The sequence below is a fragment of the Molossus molossus genome, unplaced genomic scaffold, assembly GCF_014108415.1.
Source record: "Molossus molossus isolate mMolMol1 unplaced genomic scaffold, mMolMol1.p scaffold_m16_p_1, whole genome shotgun sequence".
Lineage (NCBI taxonomy): Eukaryota > Metazoa > Chordata > Mammalia > Chiroptera > Molossidae > Molossus > Molossus molossus.
The window spans coordinates 34,811,290-34,824,708 of NW_023425344.1; the positions used below are offsets into that span (position 1 = coordinate 34,811,290).

A 13,419-nucleotide genomic window follows, 5' to 3' on the forward strand; every position below is an offset into this window, starting at 1 on the left:
ATGTGGTGCCGACCCCCCTCCAGCACCCCACCTAAGCAGCCATTTCACCAGCATTACTTGCTCTTAAAGTTTCTTCCTTTCCTACAATCAAACCCAAGTGAGCAGATCACAATTAGGCTTTCAAACAAAAAGGATGAAAATAACAGATCAATTTATAAGAATAGATGGACACTTCACCCTCCCAAAGGTGTTTGCATCACTAAAAGATTTGCTGGGACAAAGGAATGTCTAATTAATGGCATTCCAGGTGACATTCCCAGGAGGGAAATGCCATCCAGCATCGTGGGGAGGGGAGAGCACTGCGAAGCTGGCATTCGAGGCCCAACTCCCCCAAGGCTCCTGGACCTTTCCTCGCTTTTCCACTCACATAGTTTGGGATCACGCCACATTTCTCCTCAGAGTCGTCTCTAGTAAGAGCAGTGAAGTCTCGTGCAGGGGCCCAGCAGACTGGTTCCTGTTCGAAGGCTGCGTCTTCCACTCGGAAGCTGACATTCTCAGACTCTTCCTATGGTCACTTTCTGCAGGAAAGGGTAAGTCCAGCACCCTAGACGGTCCACGTGGCCACTCCTCACTGTGATCTTGTGCCAACAGTTCGCTCACACTGAGACTCCGTTTCCTCATTTGAAAAGTGAGAGTTTGGAAGAGCTGAGCTTGCACGGCTCTTTTAGCACTAACATTTCATAAATCAAAACTTATGCTTTAACACGATGCTTCTCAGAGGAGCAGTGATATCCCACAAGCTTTGCTACATTTCAAAAGGTAACAGACATTTTTTTCTCGAGATTTGTTCTGGGAATATATAGAGGCATTAAAATGCCATTAGGCCTTCCATTCTAAAAATAGGCCCCAAGAAAAATGTCTAGAGTGTTTCCAAATAGCTCTCTTAAGAGGTGTAACCAATGGAGACCCGTAAGCTTTCAATCGCTGGCCTACGACTTGTGAAACAGTGAGAGAGTATTAATAACTAGCAGCCCTTTCGAACAGTGAGCAAAATGAGGGGCCATTTGCTCATGTTTGCATTAAATTCCACTGCCTGTGAGGGGTTGAAGTATTTTGCTTTCATCACATGGAACCGTGTGGTGAGATGGACCACACTATTTTGGAATACAAGTGTCTATATCCAAGCAACAGGCAGGCTGACATCTGAAAACTGCCCCGCACAGGGCAGCGGTCGGATCTGGCTATCAGAATCCTATTTTAGAAATGGTGATTATTTTACATTGACGTGTGAAGTGCTCTGGTGTTGTGCAAAAGTCCCCAACACATTTCAGCTAAAGCGTAAGCAGAAAACAAGTATATAATCAATTATACTATATAAGGATACTGAGGTTTTTATTGTATTTCTACTAGGAGGGATGTTCTAAAATGATTTCTCTCTTAAAAAAAGAACTTATAGAAGATTTTTATCTATACATTTTAAAGCAAATTTATCTACCAAAAGTTTTAAAATGTCCTGACCAAAAAAATTTCTTTCTTTTTTTTTTTTATCCTCACCCGAGGACATTTTTCCATTTTTTGTTCAGGTAGAGTGGGAGGGAGAGAGAGGAACAGAGAGAGAGAGAGAAACATCGACATGAAAGGAACACATCGAGTGGCCGCCACCCGCACAACCGACCAGGGCCGGGGACAAACTGCAGCCGAGGTACGCGCCCTTAGCGGGAACCGAACCCGGGTCTCGCAGGACCGCAGGCCGACGCTCTAACCGCTGAGCCAAACCGGCCAGGGCCAAAAAAATTTCTTTATTGTGCCCTTTTGAACAACGTGTCTCCATCCCCCCCGAAAAATTTTAGACTTTATCTGCAAAGAAAAAGTTCTGATAAGACCTAATGCTAAAATTATTGACTAAGCTCCTGCTACAAAATCGGCTTATATAAGTAGGAATTTTTAAGTTTTACAAATCACGTTTTCTAACTTTTTAACTACTTTTTGACCTACAGAAAAGTTACAAAAGGTTTCCACGTATTCTGCTAACACTTTACACAACTACAGAATCATGATCAGAACCAGGAAATTAACATCAGTATAATGTCTTTAACCAAACTAAGGACCCTGTTCAAATATCCCTAAAATCTCCATTCAGGATCCCATATCTCATTTAGTTGTCTTTTTCTTTTTATGTTTAGCAAATAAATTAACCTTTAAATATATTAGGAGAGCTCAGGATTTAAAAGTCCTTTTCCACTAAAAAAAAAAAGTCTTTGGCGGCAGGCAGACTCTGAGAGGGTCCCCAGTGAGGCTGCCTCCGGGTAGTCAGGCCCTGTGTAAGCCCCTCCCTTTGAGTGTGGGCTGACCTAGTGACTTGTTTCCACTCAACAGATGCAAACGGGATGTCACTTCCATCATAAATAAGACTGTGACCTCTCTAGTGCTAGCAGACTCTCTCCCTTACTGGCTTGGATGAAGCAAATTGCCATATTGGGGAGGCCCACATAACAAGGGCTTGAGAGAGGCCTCTGGCCAACCGCCAGCTAAAAACTGAGGCCCTCAGTTCAACAGCCCTTGAGGAACTGAAATTCTTCCAACAATCACATGAGCTTGAAAGCGGATCCTTCCACAGTCAAGCCTTCAAATGAGACTCCAACCCTGGCCAACAACTTGATTGTACCCATGTGACAGACCCTGAAGCAGAGGAGCCACACAAGTCACTGCCAGCCTCCAGACCCACACAAACTGACATAATAAATGTGTGCTAGTTTAAACTGCTGAAAGTGTGGTGATGTGCTCTGTAGCAGTGGGTAGCTGATGCATTTCTCTGTGGTATCACGCTTGGTCAGAGGCACACTAGTGAGTTAGATGTGCTATTCGTTGACGAGACTCACACAATCATTTTTTAAAAATATATTCCTGAATCCGTCCTGGTTAGGCTGAGCTGTTCAGTGAGCAATGCTTACAAGGTCAGAGTCACGGGGAGCTCCCAGGGCCCCTCTGGAGGAGATGTCAGTGTTGGAAGGGTCTGGCAAGATAACTTACTCCTACTTCTTCCTTTCACATTGTGAGCAATCTGAAACCTAGAAAGGAGACCACATAGCCAGTTACCATGACTCCAGTCCAGTGCTCCAAAATGCCTCACCTGGCTGGCCTCTCTTCACAAACATGAGCTATACATTACACAGGAACATAAACCCACAAATGACACAGGAGCATGAGTTCACACCCCTGCGGGAAAACACAATTCACAACACGTGGCCTGTTCTCTCTGTGATGGACCAACACCACCAGCTTTCTATGCCAGCACATTCTGGGGGCCTTGAGAGACCTGATAAGTTGGGGGACAGGAGAAGCAGGAAAGAGGTTCCTTGGTTCCCACCTTCACTAGACACAGAGTAGAAAGTGTTCAAGGGAATGTTTGTATATGTCATTGTCTCACATCTAAAGAGAAATAATGGGAGAAGTCAGGGTATTTGGGGATCACATCGGTCTGAAACTCTTTAAACACCAGGACTGTGTCTGTCTTATTCTCCATTTGTAATGGCCATGGTTCCAGCAGGAAAGGGATGACCTGCGAGGTAGGATCAGTGCAGAGCAGTTAACGAAAGGGCCACTTGCAAAGGTGTTGGCAGGGTTAGTGCAGCATGCTGGGACAGGTTGCTCTTAGCAGCGCAGACTTAAGGGTCAAAGGGAAGGAGCAGTTACTGGAACTTACAGAGAACCACATGCTGAAGGCTGCCTGCTAGGAGCCATAGCCTTTCCTGGTGGGCTGCAAGCAACCCAGGTAATCTGGCAAAGAAGAAACCAGGGGACCACCAATGGATGAATGTATTAATCCTGCATCTCCCACAGAAGGAAAGCTGTTGTAATCTCCGCTGAAAGAAAAATTAGCCTTGCACTTCCTCAACCAGGTCAAGACATCTTGTCAATATTAAGTCCCCCTCTCCCAGCACCACGACTCCTTTGACGTACACGATTTTGTTGGTAAGTAATACCATCTACCCAAGTCCTCGAGTCCCAGAATCTTTGCCTCAGCCTGGACCCCACTGCTCACATGTAATCATGAAGTACGGCTGAGTTTACTTGCTCGAATCCATCTGTTCCCTCCCCATTCTATGTTCTAGTAAAATTAAAGTAGTGTTGTTTCCCTGCAATAGAGCCTCCCTGGGAGTAGCCTTTTCTAGGAGCAGGAAGAAAAGGGTCCTTCCTTCAGCTCTGAGAGACCCCCACACCTTGTAAACTGATCCCATTGGAAAGCCACTGGCCTGTTTTCATGTCTGGTTCCTGATTCTGCTGAGTCTCCTGAAGGCAGACCTGTAGGTTCTTTGTCTCTACACCCCCCGCAGCAAACTGTGTGCCTGGCACACTGTATGTGCTAATACACGTTTGATAAAATTATACATAAATTGATAACTTTCCTAACATCCTTGTTGAATGAGCTGATGTCAGAGGCTGAGAGGGAGCACCCTCCCAGGCTCTAAACGTGTCTGGCAAGACCCTCTGGCCTCCCTCGTGTCTACCCCTCAACACTCGCATCCTTGCCAACGGCATCTGCTGGCAGGACTGATTCTGTCAGGCCCTGTTTCCCACTATGTCAGTTACCCCAGGACATTCAGAATATCCGGGTCTCCCTCACCTTCCAGACCCCTGTATCCTGATGGATCAAATGTAATCTTCTCAGTGAGGCATCTCTTGCCTCCATACCCCCACTCTCCCGACGCTTCCTTGTTGGATACTTTCCACTGCATTGATTCACGGTCTGATCTACTTTATTTATTATTTATTTACTTACTTACTTACTATCTATTTATTTGTTTATTGCCTATCTCCTTCTAGTACAATATAAGCTCCATGAGGTCAAGGATTCTTGTCTATTTTGTTTGCCGCTGTATCCTCAGTGTGTATAGTCAGCACTCCATAAATATTTATTGGAGAAGTGAATGAATTGCAATCAAAGGACAATTTGGTGACCTGTTTGGAATGAAGCTATCAAGAGTGAAGTTGTGAGCAAAGCCATCACTACCGACATCACACCTCGATGGCTGAACAAGAGCTCACGCCATCCCAGCTCACCTGATCCCACCCCTTCAGGTCAGCAAGTTCTACACGTGCTGTTCAATCTTGCAATAATTCCCATGTAAGAGGAAAATGTCAGTAAAATTGCTATGGATGAAAACCTTGCAATTTAATGTCTCACTTAGAGGTCAACAGCAGAGTTTCACCTTAAAAATAGAGCAATGTGAGGAAATACCAACAGATAAACACAGCTTAAATTAAGATGTGTGTGAATGATGTAAAACCACACAACCACCCCTGAAAGAAGATATAAAATTCTATACCTGTCTAATCAACATGAACCTGACTCTCATGAATACTTGGCATACCTACCAGGGCCCATGGGATGGAGGATTAACAAATCACCAAAGAAACTTGCAGTTGTTCAATTATTTTTGCAACTGTTTTGATTTTTACACATCATGAAATGATGTCATTAATACACACCTTTGAATGAATTAAATCACGAGTGCTATATCTAAATGCTAGCTACATCCACATAATACCAAGAAATTACTGAGGTGAAAAGTCAACAAACTAATTCACTGACCCTGATGAAATAGTGTGTTTGAGACACAGTCAGTGACACGACAGGCATTTTCGGAAAGACTTGAGCTGTCATGGCCTGATTCTCTAGTTTTAAATCTTTGTAAAATAAATGTTACATGAGTTATCTGACTTTGTATAACCCACACTTGGAGCCATTTGGGCTCATAAAATGGAACCTTACTTTTCAGTGATATTTTATGTATAATGCCAAAAGCATATTCAATCTGTGTTGCCTGAGGTTAAAAGGAACTATGACACAATTGACTACCTAAAGAGTCAGATGGCCAGCACTGGTGTGGCTAAAAAGATTGCTGTTGCCCTGGCTGGATGGGTCAGTTGGTTGGAGCACCATCCCTACAACAAAAGGTGGCAGGTTCGATTCCTGGTCAGGGCACATACAGGATGCAACCGATCAATGTTTCTCTCTCACATTGATGTCTCTCTCCCTCTCCCTCTCCCTCTCCCTCTCTGTCTCTCCCTGTCTCTCCCTGTCTCTCTCTCTCTCCCTCCCTTCCTCTCTCTCAAATCAATAAACATATCCTCAAGTGAGGATTAAAATTAATAATTTTTAAAATAATAAAAAGACTGCTGTTTGCAGGTAGATTCAGGGAACTCCATGGCAAATGACTTTCAGTAATAGTTGGTAACAACAAAGCTTACCTTTTTTCTTTGCCTACTGACATATATAAATCTTTTAAATTTAATTATAAAAATTTTAATTCTGTAATGTTTCCATGTATTGCCAAATGTGACCCATAGGGTTCTTGGGACATGGATAACATCTTTGGTAAAATAAATTAGCAGTATGTAATTATTCTCCATTTAGAAAAAAATAATAAAGCTTATATTGACATCATATCATTTCTGAATTCTTCAAAAGAATGTGTTAAATCAAGTTATATTTTCCACTTGGCTTTTTCAGATAATTTTGGGGCTGCCTTTACGTGGGAGAATGGCACATGCATCTTATAAAATAGCATATTTAAGAACACAGTAAGCCTTCTAAAATTACATGATAAGCAGACAAATTGGTTACTTTTTTACTAAAACATTATTAGTAAAATTCAACTCAAAAATAGTGTGGCGATATAATAATATGCAGTAGTAGGAGGTGTGAGTATACGTTGGATGGTGAGGGACAGGATTTCCCAGCAAATACTTTTAAAAAAATTCCCTCTGATAACAGCTTTGGTGCCCATCGTGACCATTCAGCTAGAGGCCATCTCAGCACAGGGCCTCCTTCAGGGACATGAGGGTCACAGGGGAAAGTCTGTTCCACGTGCGTCTGAGACGACAGGAACCTTGCAGCGTGCAGGGCGTGCTCCGGGGAACGCTGCCTCTCCTCAAAGTGTCTGGACAGTGAGAAGTGAACACACCGCTGCAAAAAAGGAAAGTCGAAACATCTCTTGTTGCTTTTAACGTTCTTTTTCTCCTTCCCTAGTGGCTGGAACAAAGATGTGCCTGGAATTTTTATTTATCTGTCAGGATGTTAACAAAAACAAAATCTTAGAAGATGAACCTAAGGTGAATAGAAGGTAGCAACATAGCGGAGTTCCAATCTCGATTTATTGTAAGAATTTTAGAGTCGACGCTCAGAGAATTAAGCATGGGAAACAGGGTGACAGGGGACAGATTGTGACAGATCAGTTCTGTTTTCCACCATGAACTGTTTAAGTCTGAGCATGAGCCGTGGCACCCAAGACACACAGGTGTCCCAGGAGATAATTTAGCACCTCCCCAAGGTCATAGTCTCAACATTTATTTAGGTGAGAACCTGAGAGTCAAATGGAGAGAAAGAGGGCTTTGGGTGGCAGGGCCCCATGTGGCCAACCCCATGTGGCCAACCCCATGTGGCCAACCCCACGTGGCCAACCCCACGTGGCAACACAGAAGTCCTGCAGCTAACTCAGCCTGCCCTTCCTGAGGGAGGTTAGGTGACCATCTGCTGCTACTAGATTCTCCATGGATGTCAACTCCGCCCACCACGGAGCCTGCATGGGAGTCTCTCTATTATTCCCAATGCAAATATCCTTGAGAAAAGTTATGGTAAATTTAATCTTTTTTTAAATCCTCACCTGAGGACATGTTTTTCACTGATGAGAGAGAGAAAGATTGATGTGAGAGAGACACATCGATTGGCTGCCTCCTGCACAACCCAGACCAGGACCAGAGTTCAAACCTGCAACCGAGGTATACGTGCCCTTGACTGGGACTCAAACCCAAAACTCTTCAGTCCAAGGGCGGACACTCTAACCACTGAGTAAACCAGGGTTAAACCATTGTTTAATGCACACAAGCAAGTTCTAGGAAGTGGGTATGACCAGTATCATCACAGAGATGAGGAAACTGAAGGTCAGCAAGGCTAACAAAGTACCCAGGGTCTTACAGCTGGCAGAGTGACCGTTTGACTCGGGTTTCATCTGCTCCCAATCTTTCAAGCACATTCTCTGCGGTTGCCAGATAAATTATCTGATCTCCAGTGAACATACTCACTTGGGAAAAAGTAGAGTGCTTTTGGAAAAGATCATTTGGAGAAACATATTTGATCTTCACAACAATCCTACATGGATTGAGTACAGCACAGAGATATCATCTTTAATCTCTAGTCATCTGACTACATAAACATTTTTTATTTATTTCCACAGATACTGAGAACTTCTGCTAAGGAGTCAGTGACAAAGCAACACTCTGGAAGGAGAAATCAAAAGCAAAACATGTCGAGTGTTTAACGTTAAGGCCTCATGTCATGAGCAGAGTTTCTCCACAAAGTATTAGAAGATGTGAGCAGGGGGATGACAATCCGCAGGTCTCCTGGGTGTCTTCTAGAAGCAAAGCCAAGGCTGCACCCTCCATGCCAATGAACCCCCCTCCAAGCCTTGATCGAGTTATACACCTGTCATTTAACAGGGTGGGAAAGATGACGGTTGTGCATCAGCAGCAGGGGCTGCAATACCTGTGTCCCCTCTCAAATGCAGAGACCTTCAGTGCACCTGTGCATCAAGTCATCTCGAAACGTCTGTTCTCCTGGCCCAGGAATTGTGCACTTCTCTCTAGCTGCTCACTGACATTCCTAAGCTATTCCTTCCAACCACATATTTTTAGGGTTATCCAAATGGTTTAATATTTCAAGGTGCATTTCACTGAATCCATATAAATTATACTCCACTTCAATTAGCCTGCATTACATAGTACGTGACACACACATTTATTAAGTGCAACCTAATCTAAAATAGACACTATGAAAGTTCATTGTTATATAATATAGTTTTAATGAGTATCTGAGGTCTCAAAGGAGTCAAGTTAAAAACTATGTCATTTATACATCCCACTATATCTTTTGAAGTTAAACTTTAAATGTGATTAAGTAGTTATTTTCTCCAGGATAAAATATAAGCAATTCTCTGTTATTTGAATAGTAGAGAAAAATTAGTATAAAAGTATACACAATAGTGTAATATAAGAAAAATATATTCGACTTTAGAATTATTGTCCATAATACATTTTACTTTTCCCAAACTTATTTTGCTTATTAAATTTAGCTTGAAGGTCCTGTACATGTCATAAATGATAGTAGGAGGCAATAGCCTGAAAGTGTAATTATAAAATTAAATACGATGATAAACGTAATAACAAAAAATAGCATAAGTCCCCAAAGGATACCTGAAAACTAACTGTAAATTATTAGCCATTATAACAGAAAATGGAAAAGTCTTACATAAGAGCTTTTCTCAGGATCAACCAGGTCAGAGGAAAAACAAATTTTACCTAAGGGTGCCCTGAAGACTTGTGAGCAGCTTAACTAGAATTTTGCAACGACTTTAATTGAGAGTAGAGAGTGAATTACAATGAGAATGATCAAAATGGAGTAGGAAGGTCCTGGAAGCTCAATGCACTCTCTCCCAATGTCTTGTTTATGCACACACAGGAGTCCATGGGAAAGGAAAGCAAAGAGATGTGAGGGAAATTGTTTGAAATTAAGGAGAAATGGAGTTAGAACCCAGCTCCGGCAGTCTTGAGTATTCTACCTAATTTTCTTTTAATCCATATAGTATTCTACGGTTTTTCCCAATCCTTCAATACTTAACAAATGTTATAAATATTTTAGGGGTTCTCAATTTTATCAGTACTTCCTGTTCTTTTTAATCCACTATTTGATAACTACTGCAGATATCTGCTGAGCTATTTCTAAAAGCCAGGCACTAGTTCAAACTCTGTCATTTAAACGTCGCATGAACTTTGTAAAGTAAATGCAACGACTTATCTCCATTTTACAGATGAAAAGGCTGAGGCGTGTGGCTCCACAGCCTGCTTCTCAGCCACTGCAGTATGGTCAGTGGTGGTCCCCAAAAAGATATGTCCCTGTCCCAGCCTCTGGAACCTTGAATGTGACTTTATTTGGGAAAAGAAGGTCATTGCAGAAATAATTAAGATAAGGACCTGGAGAGGATGAGGTCATCTTAGGTTGTCAGGATGGGCCCTACATCGACGACAAGTGCCCTCCTAGGAGACAGAAGAGAAGACGTAGACGTAGACGAGGCCATGTGAGGTGGAGACAGAGGCTGGAGAGATGTGGCCGCCAGCCAAGGAAGGCCTGAAACCACCAGAAGCTGGCAAAGGAAGTAAATGCGTCCCCCACCCCCACCCCCACCCACCCCCACCCCCGACTCCCCAGAGGAGACATGGCTCTGCCAGATTTGGAACTTCCAGCCCCTAGAAATGTGAGACAATAAGGTTCTGTTGTGGAAGCCACCCAGCTTGCAGTCATTTGTTCCGGCAGCCCCAGGAGACTGACATAACCACCCTGTCATACTGCCACCGTTCTAGGAACATAGGGGCCCCCTTACTACCACCCATGATTGCACTCCTGGGAAAGACCTAACAAACTATCTCTCTCTTTCTACCATGAAGGCACCCTCTGCAGATGGTTCTTTCCAGTAAAACTTTCCTAAATGCTGCGTCTGCTAATAGTTCTTTACGTACTGCTACAGTTCAGAATCGACTGTCTCTCTTCCACCTACTCTATGGCAATGCAGACTTTTTCCAGTTCAAATAATAAATGCCTTTGCCTATTGCAAGCATATTTCATATACTAATTAAATGAGTACAAATAACATGCAATCTATGTGCACTTGAAAATGCAATTCATTCTAACATTACTAGTCTGAAAACTTTCTAACATTTAAATTCAGATGATAATTGTGATTATTATTTTAACACATGCTTTTAAAATGGATACTTAGTATTTCAAATATTCCGTGACATACTCTTCACTGACTTACTCTTACTGAAAATGATTTCTAATCCTATTCGATAATGTGCAGGGCAGTCTCTGTCCCTGCCCATTGACCCTCCACCCTCCTTACCCTGCTCTGAGCTTCAGTGTTGACCATGAATCACCTAGCATCTCACCCATACCTGATTTAGACATGAGATATGGGACTTCTGAGCTGATGATATTTAGGTGAGATTTTTGGGTCATATCTATTGAACTCCCATCAACTGTATGCCCTTCCTTGCCCAATGGGCGTTGGTGAGGAGTTCAGTTGGTGGGAGGCCCTGGAAGATGGAAAGGCAGGAGAGTGAGGTCAGGGTATGTATTTCTTCTCTCTCCCTGCAGCACTGAAGGGCGGGCAGTGGCCATGGTCCTCTGGCTGGGGTCACAGCAGTTGACCTATCAGGAGACCTCCCCACCCATTGCTAGAAGTCTTCAGGTGCTGCCCACCCTCTTCCCCCTTCAAGTCTTGGGTGGTGGAACTGCATCCTCTTATTGTGGGACCCTGGTGCCTCCCATCACTTATTTGTTCTCTTAAGCCTAACAACACCTCCATAAATAGTCCCCTCAATAAACTTTCTATCACCCCTCTGAGCGTGCTGTCTTCCGCCAGATGCTCACTGAAATAGCTATTGAGTATCACAGCTGATAGCATCAATCTAACATACTGAATAACTTTTTCTCATACATAAACTTATTTCAGGGTTTCAAAACATTTCTAGTTTAAAAGAATTACAACTGGCTATGACTGGTCTGGCTTGTTTGTTTTTGTTTTTGTTTTTTCTCCTTTAACAACAACAACAAATGTGGTAGCTTGGGATAATCTTGCTCCTCTCAGACACTTCCGCTACAACTCACTCTTATCACTGAATGATTTTGGTTCCAAAATACCTGTCATCACCATCAGTGATGCACTCAGGGAAGGCAAGGCTACAGCCAAAAAGCATGATATGTTGATAGCAACTGAGGCGATGGAGGTACATGAAGAATTTGAGGAACTTCTCCATTTCCATGTTTTTGACGATTGAGGAGAGAGGTGTCAGCGTGGTGCGGTAGGGCAGCATCCGACACTGGCTGTGGGCGATGTCTATGCAGGCACCTGGGAAGTCAAGACAGTCATATTCAGGAGCAGACACATCAGAATTACATGTCTATAAACTGGCTTGATATGAAAGGCTAACATGTTCCTAAGATAAAATATATTCTGCAAGTAAGAATGACTATGACATACAATCAGATACGTATACACATACACAAGACCATGTGTGGGAGGCACAGGCATGCACGTGTGCGATAATGAAATCAAGCTACTGTATTCACAGAGGAAGAGTATCTGTGTCCAGGGCAAATGTCTGGAAAAGATACATGCACACCCAGCTGGTGGTGAGCATATAAGTTGCCAATCACTGTTTTGGATCACAGCGGAGCAGGGTGATAGGTACAAAAAAAATCTTTTAAATGTGCATATCATTTGATACTGTAATATCATTTCTAAAAAATTTATACTAAGGAAATAATTGTGATTGTGAACATAGATTTATCTACAGGAATCTTCATCATTACAGTTTCCAATTTTTCAAAGCTATAATCACCTACAGCATTCAACAAAGGGGATTGGTTTAAAATATTATGGAACAGCCCGACCAGTGTGGCAGTGGAATGAGTGTGGTCCCATGGACTGAGAGGTCCCAGTTTGATTTCTGGTCAGGGCACATTCCTGGGTTGCAGGTTCGATCCCCAGTGGGGCGAGTGCAGGAGGCAGCTGATCAATGTTTCTCACATTGATGTTTCTATCTCTCTCTCTTCCTCTCTAAAAAATTGATTTAAAAGAACATATAAAATATATGGAACAAACAGATTTCTTAGATATGTGAAAGATGACTTAAAGTACTATTTAATCATATAGAATGGTGTTTATAATATGATACATAGAAATAGCAAGTCACAAAACAATTTTTATAACATGATCTTGTTTTTAAAAACACATGATTGTACAAGGCTTTCTGATCCTAATTATATCAGCAGTGCAGGGTCAGCCCAGAGCCCCTGGCTTCATTTTCTCAGAGCTGGCTTTTCTCCCGGGCACTACCACCTCCACACCCTCTCCTCCTTCAATCCATACATTTGCGTGGTTGGTCTGATATAAATCAAAATATTAGTATGGACCCAAATGATGGCATTTTAGGACACAGTTATACATATTTTTCTTTTGTCGATTCTGTATTCTCTTGATTTATATAAGGATTTATTACTTTTATTTAAAAAAAGAATGGGCCCTGGCCGGTTTGGCTCAGCGGTTAAGTATCAGCCTGTGGTCCCATGAGACCCAGGTTCGGTTCCCAGTTCCCGCTAAGGGCACGTACCTCGGTTGCAGTTTGTTCCCGGCCCTGGTTGGGTTGTGTGGGTGGCAGCCACTCGATGTGTCTCTTTATGTCGATGTTTCTCTCTCTCTCTTCCTCTCTCTCCCTCCCACTCTATCTGAACAACAACAACAACAACAACAACAAAAATGGAAAAATGTCTTTGGGTGAGGATAAAAAAAATAAAAAAAAAATAGAAATTTCAGTTATTGTTTAAGTGAGCTACTATTTAAAAGAATCTTCAGGCTTTGAAAA

At 42.6% G+C, this 13,419-nt stretch overlaps 1 protein-coding gene across 2 annotated transcripts in view; it reads right to left on the reverse strand.

Moving 5' to 3' along the window:
• The window catches only part of CORIN (corin, serine peptidase), a 199,200-nt gene that overhangs the window by 116,381 nt on the left and 69,400 nt on the right, over positions 1-13,419 (reverse strand). For both annotated transcript variants that reach the window (XM_036263520.1, XM_036263514.1), the window contains one exon: positions 11,696-11,903. In XM_036263520.1, the coding sequence (XP_036119413.1) occupies positions 11,696-11,903 (208 nt within the window). The remainder of the gene's footprint in view (positions 1-11,695; positions 11,904-13,419) is intronic.